This window comes from Hypomesus nipponensis, chromosome 5 (assembly GCF_054491055.1).
Source record: "Hypomesus nipponensis isolate SF chromosome 5, ASM5449105v1, whole genome shotgun sequence".
NCBI classification, from domain to species: Eukaryota; Metazoa; Chordata; class Actinopteri; order Osmeriformes; family Osmeridae; genus Hypomesus; species Hypomesus nipponensis.
In genome coordinates, this window is record NC_140365.1 from 6,079,485 (window position 1) to 6,104,252 (window position 24,768).

The 24,768-nt window shown below is 48.2% G+C and overlaps 1 protein-coding gene across 2 annotated transcripts in view; it reads left to right on the forward strand.

Moving 5' to 3' along the window:
* spns2 (SPNS lysolipid transporter 2, sphingosine-1-phosphate) overlaps positions 1-24,129 on the forward strand; it is a 62,759-nt gene extending 38,630 nt beyond the window's left edge. Inside the window, exons 4-13 of one of the 2 annotated variants that reach the window (XM_084698412.1) lie at positions 1,313-1,464; positions 5,180-5,246; positions 7,688-7,830; positions 7,930-8,082; positions 8,266-8,455; positions 10,256-10,321; positions 11,149-11,247; positions 15,083-15,246; positions 17,697-17,743; positions 21,242-24,129. In XM_084698412.1, coding sequence (XP_084554538.1) covers positions 1,313-1,464; positions 5,180-5,246; positions 7,688-7,830; positions 7,930-8,082; positions 8,266-8,455; positions 10,256-10,321; positions 11,149-11,247; positions 15,083-15,246; positions 17,697-17,739 — 1,077 coding nt within the window. In that variant the 3' untranslated portion in view covers positions 17,740-17,743; positions 21,242-24,129. The remainder of the gene's footprint in view (positions 1-1,312; positions 1,465-5,179; positions 5,247-7,687; positions 7,831-7,929; positions 8,083-8,265; positions 8,456-10,255; positions 10,322-11,148; positions 11,248-15,082; positions 15,247-17,696; positions 17,744-21,241) is intronic. The other variant, XM_084698411.1, reaches the window with a different exon arrangement.
* The last annotated feature ends 639 nt before the right edge of the window (positions 24,130-24,768 follow it).

The window sequence follows — 24,768 nt, forward strand, 5'->3', positions numbered from 1 at the left end:
CTGTCAAACAGAGGCTTTCACAGCGTGTGTCAGAATACTGACAGGATTCCTTGCAAGTGGAACCAAATTTTCAATTTACAGATAACCCAGGCTCCTCTATCCCTCCCTCCCTTCCTCCCTTTGTCCCTCTCATCTCTCACTTTCATTTTTCTTTCTCACGATTCTTCTCTCTTTCCCTCTCTCTCTCTCTTTCCCCCTATCTCCCTTTCTCTCTGTCTCTCTCTCCCCCCCTCTCTATCTCTCTCTCTCCCCCCTCTCTCTCTCTCTCTACCCCTCTCTCTCTCCCCCCTCTCTCTTCTCTCTCTCTCCCCCTCCTTCTTTCCCCATCTCTCTCTCTCCACACCACTCCCTCTTCCTCTGTCCCCCCTCCTCACTGCAGCATGGGGAGAAATATGGCAGGGTGAGAAGATCCATCCTGAATCCCTCCTTCTCTTCCTGACGCCCTCCGTCCTCTCCTACCACCCTCCTCTTGCTTCCTTTCCAATCTTTCTCTCCACGCTGGGTCTGGCACTAATCTCATCATCTGGAATCCCCGCAGGGTGTCCCTGTATCTACTCCCCCTGACACACACACACACACACACACACACACACACACATGCACACACAGACACACACACACAGTATTAGCACCCTGAATACTACATGAGGATCATTACTAGAATCCCTCCCTGTCTAGTAGTGAGACACAGATTGCCATGTGAATAGTTCTTTAGGATGATCCTGCACTGCCTGGACTGGTTGACCCACATTACCACTGTACTGTGATGCAGCATCACCAGAGGATGAGGACCGGGAACTGCCGTGTTTTTATAGGTGGTTATATATACAACCTGCTAAATCAGTTGTTGGAGGGAAGGGAAGGGAGGGCGCCAGTTAGTCTTCCTGACTCTGCCCACTATAAAACACCTAAGCACAGAGCAGAGGTCACAGCCCACATTTCACCCAGTCCCCATAACAAGCTGTTGTCTTTTCTAATATAAGATCTATTGTCATTCACTCTGGCTCCATATCTGGCATCTGTTCAGAGAACTGGCTGGGTTAAAAGACTCTAATCTCATGTCACTGAGCTTGGTTTTCCTGATATAAAAAAAAGCAACAGACAGATTTATAAACCCGCTCTGGTGCTGACTAGGCATTCAGAGGTTTGGAGGCGGAGGATGGACAGAACATCTCCTGTGATGTGACTGGAAGCCAGCGTGGGTTTTTCTTCTCTAACAAAAGAGTCATTCCCAGGTCGGTGTTCCTCGATAAGACCAGATGTGTCTCGCCCCTGACCCTAATCATGTGACCTGTCCTTCCTGTCTCTGCAGTATTACTGGCTGTTTGTCCTGTCCAGAGGCCTGGTTGGGATCGGTGAATCCAGCTACTCCTCCATCTCCCCCACCATCATAGGGGACCTCTTCACCAACAACAGCCGGACCATGATGCTCTCTGTGTTCTACCTGGCCATCCCCCTGGGAAGGTGAGTGGGAAACCCTGTCTCATTCAGCGGTCGTGCCAAAAGGCTCCTCTCACACGGTGATGGAAGGAGAGAAACGAGTCTCTAAGGAGGTAGAGGTCGATGGTGATGAGATTTTCAAATTGGCCCCGCGTTTTAATCTCAGCCACATTTGAAGTCGACCGCACTCTGGAAATGAATAGGAATATGAAAAGCTATCTGAGAGGCGGAAAGGCTTCTTGTGTGACACGGAGCAGAAAGGGATTGTGAGAGGAGAGTTAGGCAGCAGAGATTATAGAATGGAACTGGGCTGATAGTTTATCAGTTGAATCGTTGCTGCACAGAAGGTCAGGCTTCCATCCAGCCTGTCTAGACCTTTGTGTCTCCAACCAGTCAGACAAAGAACCCCGGCACTCTGCAGAATTAAAGGAGAGATTATGAAATATCTCGGAGACGCTCTCGAGAGGGTGACAGGCTTTACGACGGGTGGAGGATGGGGCGTGTGTGGATGGGGGGTGTAGTATTAAGAATAAAGCTCTGGCCTTTTCAGTTCATTCAGCTGGGAGAAGGAGTGTACAATGAAAACAAACGAGTGTACGATGAAAACAAACAAAACAATGTGAAAAGATGAATGTGCCAGTGACTGCAGTGTGGGAGCTGGGGTTTACTGTTGTCTAACATGCTGATTCCCCTCAGTGCTTAAGGGGCTGGGGCTGGTACTAGGGCTGGGGCTAGGGCTGGGGCTGAAGTCTGGGGCTAGGGCTGGGGCTGGGGCTGGGGCTGGGGCTGGGTCTGGGGCTGAAGTCTGGGACTAGGGCTGGGGCTGGGGCTGGGGCTGAAGTCTGGGACTAGGGCTGAGGCTGGGGCTGAAGTCTGCGGCTGGGGCTAGGGAAGGGCTGGGCTGGGTATTGTATATACTAATATGTTCTCATGCTCAAATCTTTAATATGAACATGACTACAATATACCAAATGCACACAAAAAATACAGAATTGCAACGTTGGGGGTGCATATTATTGTACAATGGGAATGTCCAGAAAAAACCTAGAAACAGCTGTCTGGCTATTATTGCAGCTTCAAAAAAGAATGTATGAAAGGCAAATAACATTGGGGGTGGAATCTAAAATCATGTCGTTGTTCCATGAATAGATTTGATGGCAGATTGAATGTGGGTAGAGTGATGTGACAGGAAAGCCTAATGTAACTCCCTGAGGGGTCCTGGTATGCTGAGGCACTGAGTTTCGGTCACAGAGAAGCACCCGGCAACAGAAACAATAGGAGGCGAAAGATTGGGCCTCAGTTAAATGTCCCCAAACATCCTACACCCATCCAACATGTTTATCTTTGCCCAGGTTGTTGTGACCGTTTCCAGGAAGTGACCTCAGGAATGAGACAGGGTTCACAGGAAATGGGTTCCCCTTAGAAGAAAGGCAAAAGTGTTGCCAAACCTGTAATGGACTGGGTCTCATTCATCTCTTGGGCTGGTGGCCATGTTATTCCTACCTTAGTTTTAGTAGCAGTGTTGAACTTTCCAAACATTCTCCGAGGCGACAGATAAGATTAGCTCTTAGTCATTCTGTGGAAATATCATATACTGTCTGAGCCAGTTTTACTGTTATTTTTGGAGCTCTAATCAGTTTAGCACAACAATGCTGGCTGTTTTCCCCATGTGTGCATGTGCATGTGCACGTTCAGACCAGTTGGACGTATCCTTGACTTTGGAAGCCCATGTTGATAAGAAGCTATTGTGAGGCCATGTTGGCTGCTCCTGGCCATAAATCTAGTCCTCCAATCTGTTATTATTAACGGTAAACATAGCTTCCCGGTCAGGGTCTTGTACCTGCCCTACACAGACAGACTGTCCCTACGATGTCTGGGAAACAAGGAAGTGTTTGTTTCTTGGAATGTTGAGAAACGCCCAAAGTTAAGGAGGTTGATAGTACACGATGGCTATGATGGGATTTTATGGGAGTCGGAATAGGTCCAACCTAAACTCAGATCTCCAACTCTGCTAAATACCATGAGAGAGCGTCTCATCAAGCAGGAGATTACTTTTCATTAAAGAAGTAGTAAATGGTTGCCTAATATAATGATTGGTTTTCAACATAGGTATTACCCCTATTGGTTACAAGATAACCCCCCCCATCTCAAACTGTCAATCAGAGCCATGTTGTTCCTTTATTGATTCAGCCCCACATCCAAATCCTCTGTTCTTTACCAAAGTGATGGGATCTGGTATTAAAGGGTTTATCTTGGGATAGAAGAGATTTGATTTAATCTCATCAGTTCTGGGCTCTTTCCATCCAAACATGTGGCTATCGTCCTGTGATGGACAAGCAAAGCATGCTGATGACATCAAACCAGACCTTATCATGCTAACGACATACACCGCTAACAAGACCTCCACCTCACGATCTTAATCTTGTCCCTGTTGGAAAATTCCTAAAATAGTGATGACATTGGCCACAGCGACCAGACAGAGCTGCTCTGATCCAGATGACTTGAGGAACAGAGAGCTGGTGACTGAATAAGTAATAACGACATTGGTGCAGTCTGTCTGTAGAATAATTACTACATTAGAGACACCCAGATCATGAGAGATTTGCGGCCTAACGGCCAGACAGCCCTGTTAACACATGTTCCTATGGGGCCAGGGACTGTCACTCAACACCACTACCATGCTTAACTACAACACACACACACACACACACACACACACACACACATAGTAGCTAGAAGTGCTTTGATCAGTACCAGAGTCATATTCCCTCCACATCAAGCACCCAAACACACTCATCAAGACTGTTATCAGATGCAAAACAGGACATGGGGGTCTTGGGGGGGAGGGGGGGCTGGAGGAGGTTGGCGGAGGATGGGGAGGGCTGGGAGTTAGAGACAGGATGGCTCACTGGGCACCAGCCCAAGAGGGCATGAGTCATCAGTTATTAATTTACTCACGTACCTAGCAGACTGCTTCTATCCAGGGTTCTGATATCTCATGGCAGAAGTGTCCTTGAGAAAGCCTATGCTGTGCTGTTTCCTACTAAGAGACCAAGATAGGTGAGGTCACCTCTGTGTGTGGACTTGGATTTACAACCGGCAAGTCAACATCAGTCCCAACGGTTTTACAAAAGGAGGAAAAAGTGTGTGGGGAGGAAAGTCGTCTCCTCTTCTCCTCTTCTCCTCTCCTCCTCTTCTCCTCTTCTTCTCTCCTCTTCTCCTCTCCTTTTCTCCTCTCCTCTTCTTCTCTTCTCCAGTGTGTTTCTGAGACCATCTCTGTGTGGTGTCGTCGGCAGTTAGGGGCTTCCTGCTGGGTGGTTGAGTGTCGGGACAATCAAGCCTATTACAGGATGAAGCTCTCTGCTCAGAGATGTTGTTGAAGCAAAGAGTGTAGTGAAACGAGTCTAGGATGAAACCAGAGGGATGAAAGTGGACAAATTGATAGAATAGCTGCGGTAGCTTGGGTTGTTGTGTTTGTGTGTACAAGTTTTCCTTTAACAGATCCTCTCCTCGCTTCTCTCCTCTCTCTCCCCTTCTCCTCTCTATCCTCCTCTCTCTCTCCTCATCTCCTCTCTCTCCCCCTCCTCCTCTCCTCTCTCCCCCTCCTCTTCTCATCTCTTTCTCTCTCCTCCTCTTTTATCTCTCCCCCTCCTCTCATCTCTCTCCCCCTCCTCCTTTCTCTTCTCTCCCCCTCCTCCTCTCTTCTCTTTCCCCCTCCTCCTCTCCTCTCTTCTTGCAGTGGGCTGGGCTACATCTTGGGCTCCAGCGCTAAGGAAGCTTCTGGGGACTGGCACTGGGCACTGAGGGTAAGACCATCCTCCTCCCTCACCACACACACACACACACACACACACACACACACACATGCTATTGCTCCCTCAGGGCTGGGTTGCTGCATGGGCATGGGGTGAGGGGTCACTCAAGCTGGGAAACACACAGCTGAAACAGACTTACTGGAGAGGTGACACTGCTGTAAAGTGACAGAGAGGAGGAGGCTAAAAGCTACATACTTCACACATCATCACCATCAACAGCAACAACAACTTCCTTAGCCGCAGTTGCTTCCAATATAATATTTAGGCATTTGACATGATAAAAAAAGCCTTCAGTAACTAAGAGCTCCATGCACTCTTTGGTCCAAAAAGGGTTAACACTGTTACCAGAACAGCGGAAGGAGGATTTATATCAAAAGTTCAGAGCTGATACCAGCTAGCATCTCAGTGTCTGGAAACTGTTCATTTCCTGTTACCTCTAAGTTCCAAGGGTCTTTTCCACCAGTGCAATATCAGGTCTCAGCTCTAATGAAGTAACAAGGTCTCAGTGCTTCTCCAACCTGTCCATAGTCTCTCACTGGGCCCTTTGTGGTCCGGGGGACAGGCCGGGAGACAGGCCGGTGATGGTGGCGCTGGGGGAGACTGGCCTGACACAAAGAGACACTTGTTCCACGTATTTGGCACTGCTTATACCCCAAGCTCCAGGAGCACCAAACTGAATCCATCAAAAGCGCTCTCCAGTCCTAGGGTGATTAATCGGGGGAAATTAGCAGAAATTCTGTATTTTCCAAAAAGTATCCCAGAATTCTTTCCCCCTTGTGCAAACACATACATATTCATGGACATATGCAGTATTTAAACAGGTGGATAAATCACAGCTGTCAGGGCTTTTTTTATGGGTGCTTCCATTTAAACACCAGGACTCCCCCCTACCCATAAACATTAACAGTTGTAGAGCAGAGTTAACTGCTCCAGCCACTGTACAGCGAGCCAGGGAGGAGGCCCTGGGCCAGGGAGTATCCTCTCATGACTGCCGCTCACGTTAACATTATTTTAAAAGCCTGGCCATTGAAAACACTCCTAATGACCCCCAATGTTATTAGGAAACTTTAAGAAGGGCATTAAACATTCTTGCAGGGCCCCAACTTATAGACTTGTCGTGACATGACAGGTCTATTGCCCAGAGGGAAGTGGAAGGCCGTTCCTCCTTGTTTTGAGGAGCGCAGGTCTGGAAAACAAAGCATGGGGTCGGTTTGTTCCAGGGCCGCCGCGCTGACCCTCCAATAAAACGTTCCCTAAGCAGAGCGAGGTCAATTAATCACCGCTAGCACAGGCAGAAGACAAAAACAACACAAACACTTGAAAAGGCTTTTTTTTCTCTCAGCAGAAATATCCTGCTCTGAGGACAAAAACACTTTGCAGCCCTTTCCGTTTGTTTGCCAGTCCCCAGTGGTGCTCTGACTGCTGGACTCCCTTCCTTTCTTAGGCCGGGATGGAGGGATGGAGGGAGGGATAGAGGGATGAAGGGAGGGAAGTAGAGGAGCCGTAGAGGGAGATAATGGTGTTATTGGGCCGCCTACCCTCACACTATGGGGAGGAAGGACCTATCAGGACCTACACCTTGACATTTGACCTCTCAATTACAGTGAGGTATTTCACTGGCGGCGGCAGGCTGAGGGTCGAGGTTAGGGGTCAAGCCTGCTTACATGCCTGTGCTTTCATCTCTTTGAATAATAACATAATTCCTCAACAAGGGGAAATGAAACTTGTGAAAAATAACTTGTTTTGGAGCTCCTGGGTCTTCTTTCCTATGTTGTAGTTTGACTGCAGAACCATGATATTTAGATGTAGTACAGTTGCGTGAAGCAGAGGATCGTGTAAACACACATTAGTGTGAACATATCCCTGTTGAGTTGGGCCATGAGGCATGATGACCGCAACATGACAGCCCCAGCTACAGAACATAGAATAAACACAAATTTGCACACACATGCGCACATATACACACGCACACAGTACACACATGGAAGTGTATTAGCTGAGATGTATTAGCCCAGCTGGTTATGAATATAGATGTTTTTTACTAGCCATAACAAATATGGAGGTGGATTTTATCTGACAGACGAAATTGGTTTTGCTTTCATGAGCAGTGTGCTCTTTTAAATCACTTCCCTGTGGGCAATCCAGCCTGATACAAAACTCCAACTGCAATGCACACACACACAGGCAGACTCATTCACACACAAGCACACACACACACACACACGCAAGCAAGCATGGAGACATGTACACTCACTGTGATACATTTGAAGAGAGGAGAGAAAGGAGACCAGCAGATGGGCCGTGAGACTCCATGCTGGCGAGGAACCTCAATCACACAAACCCCTGAGAGATGCACAGATACACACACACACAAACACAAACCACAATAGCTTGCATCTCCTTTCCCTCACGGTCCACTGTGCTGTGCGCAGGTGTCTCCCCTCCTGGGCATGACGGCCGGGGCTCTCATCCTGTTCTTCGTGCCCGAGCCCAAGAGAGGCACCCTGGACCAGATGACGGGACGCATCAGGACCCGAACCTCCTGGGTCTGTGACATGAAGGCTCTGGCCAAGAAGTAAGACCTGCCCCCTTGCCACTGTGCACGTGTGCCGTTTGTTCGATTGTGTGTGTTTTATCATGAAACGTCTTGTTTCGGTCTTTCCCTGCCCACCAGCCGGAGCTACGTGTTCTCGTCTCTGGCGTCCTCGGCTGTGTCTTTCGCCACGGGAGCGTTCGGCATCTGGATCCCAGTCTACCTGGTGAGGGCGCAGGTGGTGCAGAAGACGGTGGAGGTGTGCACGACAGGGATCTGCAGCAGCAAGGACAGGTCAGAGGTCAAGCCCCCACGGGAACACAAGCGCACGCGCGGTCAGGAGGCGCCGAGCGACGCCGCAGGCGTCATGCGACGCGTCCTGCCACCCAAAAATGAGTTTAGGTATTGGTGGGGTAGCGTTGTGGGGAAACTGAACGGGTCTTTTGTTTGTGGGCGCTCTTCCTCGACCCTCTGCAGTCTGATCTTCGGGGCGATCACCTGCGTGACAGGGCTGCTGGGGGTGCTGATTGGGGCGCTCACCACCCGCATGTGCCGGCAGAAGACGCAGCGAGCCGACCCGCTGGTCTGCGCCGTCAGCATGCTGGGCTCCGCCATCTTCATCTGCCTCATCTTCGTGGTGGCGAAGAAGAGCATCGTGGGAGCTTACGTGAGTGGCCGTTGACACCCGATACCGAGCGCCTTCTTTTCCCCTCCTCCCGTCTGTCTACCGGGCGACCTGACTACCGTACAGCTCAACGAAATATGCCGCTTTTCTGTCCGGAGGGCTCGTCAAACGTTTAGGGCGAACCTGTTCATGACCTGTAAAACCTGCTTGCTGGTGTCGTTCCCTGTGAGGACACAAAGGTCCGTATAAAACAGGACCCGTCCTCTAAGGACCGTATGGGTTTGTGAATAATGGATGTCCCCCTGAGCTTTCACTGGGGCGTCCTCAGACAGCTGCCACGACTGCAGTGGCACCAGGGTTTATGCCTCGCCGGGCCGAAAGGAAAGGGCCGCCGAGGAATGTTCCGTGTGTTTGCGTGTTTAATTGCCATTTAAAGCAGGAAAGGGTGCAACTTTCACAATTGCTGCAATAGAACAATGCGCCGTGGCATTCTGGAGTCACCGTGCAGACATTTAACACCCTTATCAGGGACAAAGGAGGAGGAACTGACTTTCAACGGGCTGAGTAATAATATTTGAAAAGATGGAAAATAATACCCGTAAACAGTCTGGTTCACGACAAACAGTGTTCTTGTAAGTCCTTGGAAAGTCTGGTCTCAGACGTCATTGGCTGGCGAGGTCAAGCCGGTCATTTCTGGTAACGGTAGAGGAAATTTAGGATTTAAACTTTAGTTTTTAGACTTTTATGAGCAGCACAGGTTGTAGAGGTGAGAGTGGCAGAGAGGTTTATCTGTTCCTGCTGCACTTAGCTGCTCAAGTGAGTCCTGGTTTAATAATGTTGGTGGGACAGGGATAGGAAAATACCCCCATCCAACCGGACACTCAGCACTGTCTCCAACTCTTCTTCAATCCCATAAAACACCTGCAGACTCAGGAAATAGGATGACCATTTTGCCATGGTACCGTATTGCTTCTCCACCCTGGTAGATAAATCGAGACTGCTGTACATATGGGATATCCTCTCGTTTTACAACAGCCATAACAAGATGTAACTGAGCGACTCTACTTTCATAGCTAAGCATTGACAGATGTGCTGTTAAAGATGGTGACACCAGGCCACAGTGTCTGGGCTCATTTGGGGCACCCACAGCTGCTGTCTGCGCAGGCTAGCTGCTGGTCGGAGCACGGCTTGGGTTCGCCTTCCCACGAGGCCGTGTGGCGGTCACAGTGTCTGACTAGCAGCTTAAAGGCAGCCATGCCTCCAACCCTGCCATGTCAGTCAGTCAGTCAGGCCCCGGCCCCAGACCCAGACCCAGACCCAGCCCCACGAGCATCAGCCAGGCTGGCAGGGAGGTCATGCCTCAGTCAGAGGACATGGATCCTCCGGCAGGCTGGCCTGTCTCAGTGTTTAAAAAAAGAAAGAGTACCAACCAGGGCAAGCGAACCAGTGAACTCTGTCGCAACCAAATCCTCGAGATCCTTTTTCTGGAAATGTTTGAGTTGTCACATATCTGGACCAGTTGCTTCAGGGCTACACTTTTCTGTCACACTGTCAAATGACTTTCTCTGACTGATTCTGGTTTTGTGCTCAAAGGTCAAACCCTCTGTTCAATAGAATATAAAATCCCTGTCCCTGTATAATTTGACCACAGCATAATAACAAGTTTCCAAACCACAGCCACTGAAGCAGTTTTGTTCACCAGTAGATTCCCACAGACAGTAGCCATATCTGCAGGACAAATGTTTCAAATTAGACACTCTGATGCATTGTAAAGTCTGTCAAAGGCACATAAACAATCCTAATTAGTTACATGATGTCAATCTTTCTCATGTTCCTCTCTAGATCTGTATCTTCATTGGTGAAACACTGCTCTTTCTGAATTGGGCCATCACAGCGGACATTTTAATGGTATGTACTGAGAACCTATACTTATCCACTGTGCCTCTGGAAACTTCTACAGCACACTGTAACAAAGGCGGTCATCCTGTTAGATGCAGCTTCTTATTTAGGGTTATAAAAATGTGTGACCGTAGAAGGACTTTGTATAGGACGGGCGGGGCCAGTAATTATCCCCTGTGACCAAGCTTGATGCATACACCACTCATGGAAATAAAATAAGTTATTTTTCAAAGAGACCGTATTTTTCAGTCCCACAGTTAGCAGGAGGGCAGCTTGACACTGGGGAGAGCCAGATTAAATGTGACTTCCTGTAAAGTGGAAGCACCAGCCAGACCATGGGTTTGTCGCCTCGGCCCTAGCCTTGCACTGTTGAATAAGAGACCTCACAGCTCCCCAGGTCAGGTCAGGTCAGGTCCTGTCATTTTAGCTGCAGCTGACAGGGGAAAAGCTCCGTGGCAATGGGGTGGACTCAGCGTGCATAATTGAATCCTCCTGAAGATGTTGTTTTATGGATGGATGAACCTTTACTCCTGCTTTGTCCCCACCTGACTCCATCTCTCTTTCTTTTTTTCTTCTTTGTTCATCTCTCTCTATTTCTCTCTCTCTCCTTTTCTTTCTTTTCCCTTGATCTCTCTCTCTCTCACCCCCTCTCTCTCTCTATCCCTCTTTCTCTCTTTGTTTTCTATCTCTTTATATTTATCTCTGTGTGTGTCACCTGTGCTCTCTCTCTCTCTCTCTCTCTCTCTCTCTCTCTCTCTCTCTCTCTCTCTCTCTCTCTCTCTCTCTCTCTCTCTCTCTGTCTCTGTGTCTCTCTCTCTTACTCCTTCTCCCTGCAGTATGTCGTCATCCCCACGAGGAGAGCCACAGCAGTTGCCTTCCAGAGCTTTACCTCTCACCTCCTGGGGGATGCTGGGAGCCCCTACCTGATAGGCCTGGTAAGCCCCAGTCTGAGGACCCATGACTGACCATGTGTCTGGGAGTACTGCACAGTACGCAGGAGGCACATAGCTGAATATGGGTCGTGGATCTCAGCCTCAAAACAGCTGTACTCTCTCACTCTGCACACACACACACACACACACACACATGCACACACTGTGTAAGACTTACCCCGGCTCACAGCTCACTGTGTTAATCCACACAGGGATACAACCCTATCATACATGCCTCTGCATCCACACGCTGATCCTACCGTACATCCACTTTACCAGGGCTGGGCTTAAGTGGGGCGCTGCCATGTTAAGTGAGTTACAAGTGTAGCTTTTAAAACCCATCTCAGGAGGACTGGTGAGCAGAGGGGTGACCTCAACGCTCCTACTCTCTTTCTGTCAGCCCACTTTACAGTAAACCCAGTCCCTTGGAGAGCCGTATTGCTGTTAGACTAGTCCAGGCCAAAGAACGGGGTTCGTACTGGCACACAAGGATACTAAAGGCTACCGCATCCTCTCACTGTTCCCTCTTGTCTCTTAAACCTCTGCCTGGCGTTCTTGTAGAGACAATAACTGTGTAGTACCACGACAGCGGCCATGACACGCCACCTCTTTGTCACTCCAAGGAAAATAAAACATTGCCTACCTCTGACTGCCAACTGGCATTCCCCTCATTCCTGTGAGAAAGAACAATCATTTTCCAAGTTAAATAGTAACCTTTGGAAATGCCTGTGCTGTTCCTGTGGCTGACCTGGAACAAACTGGTCTGTGCTCTCTCTCTCTTTTCCTCAGTCTTGGTTGTTTTCTTACTCAGTCGTACATACTCTCTCTCTCACATACACACACACACACACAAAAACACACACACTCTCGCCCACTGACTAAATTCTTTGCGGGAGGTCATGAGGTAAGGAACAGTATAGTATTGCCTCAGTGTGTGGCCCCCCCTTATCTCCACAACTGAGGCACTAACAAAACAATATGGGAGTTTCACTTCAAAAACAGCTGTTAATGTTTGATGCAGTTTGTACTTTGTTTATAATGAAGGAAGAGACAATTGCTAATCCTTCTAGCATGTCCTTCTACAGTATGTGAAGCTGTAGTTGGCTGTATGGCCGTGTCCCGGGCCTAGACGAGAGAGGGAAGATGGCAGCAGAGAGAGAGAAGCTGGTGTTTAATTAGAGGATCAAACAGAGGGAGAGGATCCACAGGGGCTGGCAGTACAGAGACACACACGCAGCTCATAAGCATCCAGAATGTTCTGTAATGGGAAACATGAATCCCCTGAATAATTCAAGCGGTGCCTTTCAAAAAGAAAAAAACACACCAAAATAACGACAGATAAGACCGAGACGAAAGACTTGATGAAGACAAAATACTATGTTGTTGGGATTCCACCCAAATGCCGTTGTAGATATTATTAGAGTATGTAATTGGAAGCTTTTTTCTCTCTATGTCCTTGTGGCCTGTCCATTGTTGGGAGATTCTCACCTCAATCGACTAGGTCAGCACTCTTCTGCGGAAGTGTGTGTGTTGTGAAGTCTCACAAGGCTATCACATTTGGTCTAGGGGTAGAGTACCAGTCACCTGGCACATTCCGACAGCGCACCATCACTCCCAGAACGTCCGAATGCTGGACCGGCTCAGTATCCCACCTCACAAGTCTGTGGACCTCAGGAAGTTGACCCAGCCGATTGGCCAGCCGACCCCTGGATGTGACACCCCCACATGCCCACAGCAGACCCAGAATGCCCAGCGTGCGTCACCAGCGACTACTTTGGTTTCCTTGCGAAAGTTTCGCGGGCCGGTGCGATGATGACCTCGCGGTGATGCTGTGTACCCACAACCCCCCATTCATACTCCTCGCTGAAGCCTCAGAGGAATGAAGAGAGTCTGCAGACCTAAAACCACAGTAAAAACATGCAGCAAGGCATTGCCTAGCAACCACAGAGCGAAGCCTTGATCGCCTGCCCTGCAGAGTTCGATTTTTACAAGTGTGTGTGCCTCGGCCCCAAACATAAGACCTCAACGAGAAGCTCCACAAACCAAACCATGAAGCCCCTACTGTGCATAGGTGTTGTATGATGAGGCAGGGCTGTGCTTGCAAATGAACTAGGCTGCAGCTGTGTGCTCTGTTAATAACACTGCCCATTCCTCTGGTGAGAGAGCAGAAGTTCATGATGTCTGGATGTTGCGGTGTGAGCCAAGTTAGCCCCGTGCTAACATGTGAACCAGCTAGACCATACAGCTCAGTGCTGCTAGGGTGTTGACCAGCTAGCACCGTGCTAGCATGTGGACCAGAGCAGTTGCGAGTGGTGTTACGTGCATGAGTGGGACAGAGCCAGAGGCAGAGTGGGTGGCGGTGTAATGTCAGTAACAATCTCCCTGCAATCTCACAGGAGAAATGCCTGCTAATATGTTATTAGACATGCCCTGGCTATATATTTTTAGCCTCCAGATTTTGTCATTGGCGGTGGTTAAGTGGGAATGGCAGCTAATGTTGTGTGGAAGAACACACCTGACTGAGTGAACCCTGCAGGCACTTGATACCCCAGAAAACCCCCCTGCTCCACCCACACACACACACACACTTACACACACATACTGTACACTCATGCTAATAAAACACAGGTGAAGCACACTACATACACACTTCTCTCTCTCACACACACACATACACACACACTCTCATCCCTTTACACACACACACACACACACACTCCTGTCAGCACTTGACCACCTCCCTGAGGGCTAGTTTCACTATGCTGATGCTAACAGATAATCGATGTGCTTCACTCAGGGTGACCTGTTCCCCCCTCCCCCCTCCCCCCTCCCCCCCCACACTCAGAGACAGAGACACCAACACAGACAGAGGAAGAAAAGGAGAAGGTCTGATAGAGATAGAGAGAGAGAGACTGACTGACACAGACAGAGTGAGTCAGAGAGAGACAGACAGACAGACAGACAGACAGAGAGAAAGACCGACACAGACAAAAGAAGAGACAGAAGGAGAGGTGGTGGCCATGAAGCAGGAAGATTTTGTCAGTCAGTGAGTCTTCAATCAAAACAAAACTATTTACTAGAGCCAATCTCTGTCCGGCCTGATCACTCTACCCCCTTCCTCTGCTCTCTCTCTGTTTCTCCCCCTCTATCTTTCTACTTCTCTCGCTGTCTATGTCTCTCTCTCTCTCTATCTCTCTTTCTCTGTGGTACGGGTCTGACCACCCTACACAGAGCAGTGCTTATGTCAGCACTTTAAATAGCCAGCCTACAACATTACCCAGCTGTTGTTTTCTTTAGCGCCTTGCGTGACAGACCAGGGAAAATCTGCTCCAGTGTTACTTTAACCTTCAATGAATTAAAATTACGTTGTGTGTGTGTGTGTGTGTGTGCAAACGTGCGTGCAGACGTTCATGCAAGTCTTCAGGTTTCATAACTGCCTTTTTGTGTTTGTTGAAATATTCATCTGATAAGTGTGTTACCTTCCATTATTGATTTGTCTAATGGAGCAGGAATGAACTATATAGGGATGTTCATCTCTGACTCGCAGTCATAGATACAGCACACTGTGTGTGTACGCATAGCAGAAGCTGAGCGTGTCATCCTCCACTGAACCTCTCAGTACAATTGGATAACTTCACACAAGACATTTGCAGAATTGCACACTGCAATTATACTAAACTCCAGGGAATGGGTTGCCAGAACTATACAGAGAATCTACTGTGTGTCAGTGAACTTTAGTGTGAAAAAGGTACAGCCTTAAATGTATTCTTGAACATATATCTAATGTGAACACATTGGGGAAAAAATGTCTAATGTGTGTGTGTGTGTGTGTGTCCAGATCTCGGACGGCCTCCAGCAGAGTTACGCCTCGTCCGTCCTGTGGCAGTTCCTCAGCCTGGGCTATGCCCTCATGCTCTGCCCCTTTGTCATCGTGCTCGGGGGCATGTTCTTCCTGGCTACCGCCCTCTTCTTCCTGGACGACCGGGAGAAGGCAGACAAGCAGTGAGTACCAGCTGACCTCACACGCCTTGGACACGGAGTCGTACGATACTTTTATACGTATATATATACTTTCATACATGATTTAGCTCTGTGCTGATATGCAATCATATGAATTGGATGTGACAAGAAAAGGATTTATTTCTAAGCGGTAGAAGACGGAAGAAGCTGGAAAAACACTTTACACTTGGGCAACATTCACTTCAGATTCAAAGCTGCTGAACACAGTAGCTGAATACCCGTGGATCGTCCTGTTATCCAGGGCTAAGTGAACAGAGGGGAAGGTACCAGGAAGGTCAGATAGAGGGCCTTGTTCCAGCTCCTCCCTCATTCACAGTGACAGTCTGTAGTCAGGCGTGAGGGAAAGGACGCTGCAGCACTTCACCTTGCTTTCGCAGGTCAGTTGTTGAGCAGGGACAACCCTGCCCAGCCCGGGCCCTGCCAGCCAATCAGGACACAGTGCCAGAGCCTCTGAAAGGGCCGTGGCCAATAGAACGCCTCAGCCGTCAGCTAAAAGGCCTGCGGAGCTGACACAAGCAGTTCCAACAAGCCATCACATTATTAAAGTGTGCTTACACTGTGTTTTATGAGTTGCCGCCCTTCAGGAGGTTCACACCCAAACATCCCCGTCCTCCACTCGTCCAAACCAAACGTCAGTAGCATCACATGGCCATAAAAGGCTAAGACACAAACGCACTCATCCGCTATTCTATAGAGGCTCTCTTTTTCGGAGGCAATTTTTACTGAGTAGACTCCCTCGCTTCTCAAAAATGACTTCCTGCCTGTCGGAGTCTGGGGACATTTTTAGGCAGGATGGCAGGATGGCAGGGTGACGTGAGACGCTGCAGGGCCTGTCACTGCCAGTTCCCACGATGCAACTCAGCTCAGCAGCAAGGGGACAAGACACGATGCTTGGCTACGATTCCCACTTCTTAGTTTAAAATTCAACTTTGGTTTTAATATGATTTAGTGCATGACAGATCGGCAGCCTTTCTGCGATGACGGTGAACTATGACACAAGGACCTCACCAGGTCAGCGTCTGGCTGCTAACTCACTGTCCAGTCCTAGTCAGGCCACAACCCAGCACCCAGCATGAGTCGGGCAGACTTTTGGGCACGGTCCAGAAAGAAGGAAGTGAAGGATATCGCGGAACAATGATAAAAAGTCGCACTCTTTCATGCCTGTAACAGATAGCGCTTTGCGGTCTCAGCCAAGGCCACAGTATTGTTAAGTGCGTCCCCGAGGGCACTTGATCGCTGTAACTATATAATCTAACCACATGCTCACGTCATACGACACAGGGCATAGCAGATAGAACATGCCATTGCCAACTATGAGCTGCTTCTTGGAACATGAGCCACTTCTGGGAGTTCCTGTAGATTAGAGCCCTTCCACGCAGGCCCGTGGTTTTCAAGAGGGTTCACGATGTACACGTCTTGGATACGTAACCACGACAAGGTCTATTGACGGTGTACTCCCACATTTCAGTCCTATCAGCATAGTTTACAAACAGTCCTCGTTGCGGAAGCCTCTGTCGACTGAACAGAGCACGGTCAGTGACGTTCCAGTGCAGGGGGCTCGGCTAAACTTCAACAGCAGCTCTGTTATGTAAGATGCTTTCAGCAGCTCCGCAGAGAGATGACAGTGAAACGGCAACATGAAGCAGGGGTTATTCCACAAACATGTTATTTATAGCCACTGTTCACGCTCCGAAGCTCCACATTTACACATTTTTCTCCTGCCTTGACAGAAGCAGTTTTCTTCTGTGATGCCGTCTTTAGATATTCAGGGGCTATTTATAGAAGCCGAGGAACAGAGTGAGCTACTCGTTGAGGCGCGTCTGTCTATTTCCAGCCTTGAAGTCGCTTTATTATTTCTAGGTTGTTCGCTTTTTTGGGCTGAGGGGATGCCATTAATAGCTCAGACTAGGAGCAGAAGCCCCAAAACATTGAATTCTCACGTCAACTTTCTCTCGCGCACACACACACTCTCTCACACATGTGCCTGCCTCATCTGCTAGGCTTTGCCCTGGCTTAGTACATCCGCATGAGGGCAAGTACTCCTTGTGAGTACAGCATGAGACCAGACTAGGAACAACACTGCCTGTTTTACTCTGGCCTAGGGGGGCTCAAGGAATGGGTATCGCTCAGGAGGGGTATAGCTCAGGAGGGGTATAGCTCAGGAGGGGTATAGCTCAGTGGCAGAGCAGACTGCAAATTAAGAGGTCACCGGTTCGTATCCCCCTGTGTGTCCCTTTGGATAAAAGCGTCTGCTAAATCAACACATTCAATCTGATAGTGGAGTTGTAGACAGACATACTAAAGAAAGGCACTGACGTGTGGATCTCAGGTTCTGGAGTTCCCCTTCACTGTTTTGATTCCTTGGGTTAGGATGCTGTGGGTGTGTGTGGATGGATGGCTTCTAAAGCGTTTGTCTCCTCTTCTTTTCTCAGGCTGAGCCAGCTGTCCAGACCGCCCTCCACAGTCAAGGTATGACCAGGTAATTTATACCTTCACTCTAGCCTCCCGGAGGGTTAGGCTCATTTGTTAGATACTAACTGTTGTTTATCAAACTGCTGGAGTTGACTGTATTTCAAAACCTCTATGGCGGTTTTGAAAACTTTTTCTCACGTTTAACCTTTAACTTTTATAGTTGTTGGCTCTGTACTGTCCTAAGCTTCTCCAAAACCTCTTTTTACTGAGAAGAGATTTAGTAGCCTTTGATAGGACTGGTAACATTAGAAACTGTATATGTTTAAAAAAGCACTGTCTTCTAAGTTTCCCAAGATCATTAATTGCAATAACATGTAGTAAATGTTGGAAGGGATGCACAACGACACATCATTGATCTTAGATGCACTTCCTGACGCTATTGTGTTTATGGAGTGTCAGGGCATTCTAGGTGTGTCGATTTGGCACCTTGTCAAGGTCTCGCTGCCCTGCCTCCCTTCCCCTCTCTTATCACACACACACACACGCAGCGTTGCGCCCCTCACGCCAATTATCAACAGAGAAAATACACAACAGCAGGGAAGCAGGAGGTGGTAGGCTGGCCAAGACTGCTCAGCAGGACAATGGCCAGTTAGCCAGGAGCTAGCTAAAAATAACAAGATTAAACCTGACCCGCTGATTGCGGGGGCAAAAGATTTTGTTTCATGCCATTGTGGCTGCTTGCGAACGTTTATCACGTTAAGACATGGAGTCAAGAATGTTTTTATTTCTCCATGACCCAGTCAGACCGCATTGACTTGTTGGCCTTCTCAATCCTGGATTGATTTGATCCAGTTTAAATCCTACAATCAAAAGCACAGATTGGACCTGTGAATGATGTGCTGTAGCTGTGCCCTGCTCCTTGAGTCCTTTTACTGGAATGGTTTAAAAAAATATACATAAATCAATCACAGTGTTAGGCCATCAAAAGAACAGTTCATGTAAATGTCATGGGTAAGTGACAACAGATTAACAGGGCTTAATTAAGGGACGCTAGCAGCATCAGAAGGGCAGCGGCAGCCACACTGCTGACAGTAACAGGGCAAAATTAGCGTGCGGGGAAATGACAAGTGACATGGGAGGCTCCCATGTGGCAGCCAGGGGGGCGCGTGCTACGGTTGAGTCGCCGACTCGGCGCAGAGATCCTGGGGTTGTCACCGGCTCAGCGCCACTGTCGCTCGCGCGGGCTGAAGCGACGTGCCACTGCCCTTTGAGTGGCGAATTAAAAGAGCGGCTAATGAAGCTAGCTGAGAGGAGAGTTTCCCGAGCTCTCGTATGTGTGGGATGTTTACCCCCCCGCTCCACAGCGCCACGTGACGCCACCACAAGGACAGATCAATGACCCCGTCTCCATGGTGACGGATGGTCATCAGTGGCCTTGGAGGGCTGAGGGCAATCGAAACCGAGTCGTGTCAGGCGAGCACATGAGGATTTGTGTCGGTTCTGTGTCGACGTTCTTCCATAGCAACAGGAACACACAGAGCGATGCAGGAAGCTCGCTGGGGCAAGAGTCAGGTAGCCAATGGCAGCCGCCCACTTCAAGGTCCCTCCCAGTAGTGCGGTCCAGCCCTCGAGTCAGAACACATGGGTCTGATGTAAGAGGCTGAATCAGCCAAAGCAGTGAAGGGACAGAGGTAGGAGAGGGGAAGGAAGGGGGAGAGAGAGACTGAGAAACAGTGGGCGGGAGGAAGGGAGAGAAAGAGAGGAGGGAGAGAGAGAAATGCTGGGGGGGGTTGAGGATGGAGAGAGGCTTTAATCGCTTAAGCTGTAATGCATCGCAAGCTATTAATCTTTGGTGATGCAATCCTAGATGGAGATCAGATAAGCAGGGATCCAATTAAGTGAGTGTACAGGGGTGACGCCCCCTGGCCAAGCACATGCGGTGGACCCACAGCACCCCTCTCTCACCAGGGAGGGTTCCGCGCTGGAGACTGACCAAAGACCCCAGCCGCTTTAAACAGCTTCTTTGGGGTGAAGCCTTCAGAAGGCAAACCCCTCTCCATTCATGCTGTCCAAATGCGCTGTTTTTGCAGCTGTGGACAGTCCTAATGAATGACTATTTTTTCTACTTCGATTCAAGCTTTGAGTCCTCAGCCAGCAGTTTTGCGCTAGGCCATACTGGGCCGGGACGGAATGAGCCGGACTTGGGTGGGCTAAGATGAGCTGGGATTGGCTGGACTTGGCTGGGCTGAGCTGGGATTGGCTGGGCTGGGCTAGGTTGGGGTCCAGGCTTAACTATAGACCACACAGAACCTCGATCCAGGGCCCCACTGTGGCCAGGGAAGGGCTTCCTCCATGTGTCCAATCAGATGCTACCCAGCCACTCTCTCCACCCCCATACAGTTGCCATCCCAGGCTGTCAGTCCGGCCAGCCTTAGTTTGAGAATGCCTATTGCAGTCAAGCCAAACTATGCTGCAGAACTAGACCAGTTCAGCCATCCTTGGAGCCAACCCTAAACCCCCTCACACACACACACACACACACACACATTTCAGATTGATTACAGTTTTTTGGCAGCACTCTAGCTAATGAGCATGTGTCTGCACAGTTGTCTTCTTAGCTGAGCGGTTCTCCAGTGTTCAACACTGTCAACTATCAGGAGGGGTGACTGTGTAGGAATGACCATGCTGTAAATCCTCCACACGGATTCACACATGGATTGATACAGGCTGTGTTGTCCATCTTGGTAGTTTTTTTTTTTTAATTTTTTTTTATTTTATGAGAACGTCAATTCTGGCTAAAACAGTAATTATGTATTAGTGACTATGGGTTCCTGGGAGATTTCACCACCCCAGCCACCAAAGACACGCCAACAATTAAATACATTGTTCTCTGAAATCCTGTAATCCAGCCTTAAAGCTAATTACCCTTGTTGTGTGAGGCTTGTGTGTCTCTGGAGCATGAATGTTTGTTTGTTTGTTGTGTGTGTGTGTTAATATTCATATTTTCATGCGTGTATGCATGTGTGTGTGTGCATCGCCCTACAACCCCTAGCTGTAATCCTGTTGTAGCTTGTGTCTCCAGCAGTAGTGTTCTAGGGTGTACTGGAGCATTCAGGGCAGATGATACCTCTGTCATGACAGATGACAGCACAACAAGCAGTGAGAAACACCCCCATGGTGTTTCTGATTAAATCAGCAGGACACAACAACTATACAGTACCACAACCCAGAACAGAGGCAGGTTTAGCAGAGTGAGGCAGGTTTGGCAGAGTGAGGCAGGTTTAGCAGAGGGAGGCAGGTTGAGCCGAGTGAGGCAGTTTTAGCAGAGTGAGGCAGGTTTGGCAGAGTGAGGCAGGTTTAGCAGAGTCAGACAGGTGAATTTCTCAATCTGTGTTGCTGACAGGTGAAGGTTTGAGCCAGGCCCAGGAGGAGGAGGGGCAGGATGACCCAGACAGATGGTTCAGAAGCTCTGTAATTACATGTGATCATCCTGTGGGGAAGCGAGACCCTAACCACACTTTGTTTCCTTCCTCCTCCTCCTCCTCCCTCTCCTTTTCTCTCCCAGGTCACTACGTGAGGAGCCACCAGAGTGAGGAATCATGGACTGATGGAACCATGCACGCTGCCTTTGGGAGGACGATAAAGGAATAGAATACCAGAGGACAGCCAATCCCCTTCTTTACCACCGAGCCATCCATTGTTATTGTCCTCCTCTTCATCCTCATCCTCATCGCTATATCTTCATGACCCCTCCCACTCCTCTGCTGCCCATGGCTGTTGTTAACTTGAGAAAGAGAGCGCCTTGCTCATGACCAGACACCTCTGTCCCACCACACACTGACAAGCAGACCGAGCTGTATGCTGGAGCCAGCCAATCGGCAGCTGGTGGCCCTTCCACCTTTGTCCAATAAGAGCCACTGAACCATCCGGGGGATGGAGCCCCTCTCTACAGTGCCATACTACTGAATGCTGAACATGGACCTGTCCTCTGTCTGTATGTATGTCCGTGTGTCTGTCTGTCACATTGCATGTGGATGTGCACCAAGTGCCCTGGCAGCGTTACATTCCATCACAGGCTCTGCACTGACCACCGTCAACAACTACAACCAAAAAAAAGTCACTGAGAGGCCAAAAATACACCTGTGGTAAATGTCAGTGACTTTGTTCTTCATCAACCATGAAAGTCTGGCCAGCCAGCCTTAAGACTTTGAGCTTTCACGTCATCAGTGCAGACAGGTCGTTGCTTTGGATTCCCCTGTTCTTTTAAATGTCTTTCAGCACTTACAAATACAAAGCAGTGCCGGTGATGCCATGACAGGTTCCTGCACCTTACTGGAGCTTTTTTTTGTGTGATTTATGTCATTCTTCTGTGTAGGTTAGAATTGAAACTGGAGGTTTCTGCCTATGATTGTTTCTGTGGGCTGGAGTTAAGACTAACTCAACTGATTGAGAGAGGACACTGGAGTAGATTTATATTTTACATATGTAGTAAATGTTGTTGTTTTTGTTTTTCCTCAAAATAATCAAATGCTTCCGTTTAGTCTTGGAGCAGTTATGAAGGGACAACTCTCTTTTTTCATCTACAGAACAGGACAGGCCTTCAATCTATAGGTCTATGGGCTTATCTGTAAACCTGAAGTTTCCTTAAAGGCCAGAACTCAGTCTGCTGGTTTTGAGTTTCTGGACACATCACCCATGTAGAGAGAGTCACCCGTGGATAGATTTCCCTATTCCAGACAGTTACAATAGCAGTCTTTGTGCTTGAATCTTTTACCCCGGTATTTGAAGCTATCTATTTCCCGGAAGAGAAAAAAGGGGACCCTTCAAAAGAGCTGGAGACTCACTCAGTCACAAGCTAATTAGTTGGAGAAATCAAACCCCAAGGAAGGGAAGCATGTTTGTCCCAGGTAGGACTGGCTCACAGGCTGTAGGTAATAAAGAACTCCCACTGAAGGAAGAAACACATAGGAACTGAGTCTGAGCGAGCACATGACCTGGCCATACCGCGCCACTGACCTGTGAAGAAAAGCCTTTTGCTTTGGCCTTTTTGCTCGAGTTATCAACAGACAATACAACTTTGGCTTCAAACCCTCATTCTGTGCATCCCTTTCAGTGATTGGGTCAGCAATATCACGCAAGCTTGTAGGCCGTGTACAGCAGACCTACACAGGTCACGTCAATAAGGATGGCAATAACCAAAACAACATCATCAAACGATGAACAAAAAGACTTTCCTCCGAGGGGAGTCACGATCTGGCCCTGAACGAGAAGCACCTGACAGGCCTTGAGCAGATGTATGAGACTGAGGGTGATTGAATCAAAGGAGGCTTTGAAAGAGTCTGCGTGGTGTTGCTCTGACTCACCCGAGGTGAATAGGGATTGGTGGGCTGTGTTCTAGGTGCCAGCTATTGTAATTACTTTCATCCTCCTCCACAAATGGAGGATCTCTCTGAATGTGACTCCGTCCTATCTGACGTGTTTACACAACATTATCTTAATGAAGCTTTTTTTTTTTTTTACAAATGAGTTTTATATATTAACTACAATAGATATATATAGCTATATTATGCAGCAATTCTAATATATTGTAAATGATGGCTTGGATGCAATGTATTTATTTGTTTGTTACCATAATGATGAAGAAACTGTAAAGGGAAGTTTAATGTTAAGTATGCTTAAAGTACACTTTATTGTCTATCTTTGGGTTTAGAAAAGGCTCCTACATATGTGTTTATCATATTGTATTACAACGAAACAACACAATACCTTTTTACATCACTAAGAATCATTGCGTTTACTGTGATCATGAATTGGATATCGAAGGTATGCACACACTAGCAGTACCGCATTATTTTCACGCGAGTATTGATCGATGCTACACTGCTCAGTACTTTTTTCCTATTGTACTATGAAGTTTTCTTTTTTTTTCTAGACCAATAGATCAAACTGTTTTGCACAAAATTGTTAACACTTTCAGGGATTTCTTTGAACTCATACTGCTATGTTCTACTCTCTTCACACACAAGCTCCTCTACAGACCGTACAGTTCATGTTCACAGTAAATGCTGGCATTTACGTCATTTGATACCAATGGGATGTAGTTCTGGCTGGAGAGGTCATAAATGTTGGTTCACAATGCCAAATTTAGTCCATTTAGAATAATATCCTTTAGAAGTAGAAGTCCTTTGTATGGAGTAATTCCATTTGAATAATCACAGAAGTGATGTATTGAGAATGTGCTCTTTCTTGTTATACAAGAGTCATGTATAAAGAGACCTATTTCTGATGTTAAGCAGAAAACAGAGGTTATTTTTATTTTTAGAGCAAGTGTGATTAAACAACAAAAAAAGAAAAGAAACAACCTTATCTAGAACCTAACTGTGACACTCCCTCCGGGGGTGAAATATACACGTCTATGTAAAATGATCAAAATAAACTTATTTAATCAAATCATTTGGCTGTGTCGTGTCCATTTGTGATTGCTGTGTCTGTTACTGCATTGTACTCCTGGGCATCAGCAGGGAATGAAGCAGCATACACATCACATAAAGAACAACCACTTTAGCGAAGGAATCCCATTAGATGACAAAGCCACTGCTCTTGCACCATCTCTCACAGTCAGCTGTGTGTGTAAACATAACACCAAGAAGGCTTGCAGCGTGAGTAGAAGGGTATGTATAGAATGCATAGGTTCTTTTAGAATGCACCCCTCCCCAATGGTAGCGGGAGCCTCGCTTACTGTTGGCCAATTTTCTCCCTTTAGTCGAGCCTCACAAAGAGCTGATTTTATCATGCTGAAGTAAGGGTAACCCTGAACCCTTCCATGAAGCCCTGTATTGTTCAGGCGGAGGTTCCATGAAGTCAGGGCCTAAGCTCTGGGAGACTGGTGGGTCAGGGGAGACCTGTGGCCCCCCCGGTGGCTCAGGCACACACAGACAGAACCCTGTGTGTCTCACCAGGACGGACGCGTCATCCGGTCGCGTACAGAGGTCCTTCTCAGGTGGGGACACGGTGAAAACCATATGACACACCTTCAAAGAGAGGGAGAGAGGTTGTTCCCCTCTGTGTTTCTGGAGTCGCCACAGGGCAGCT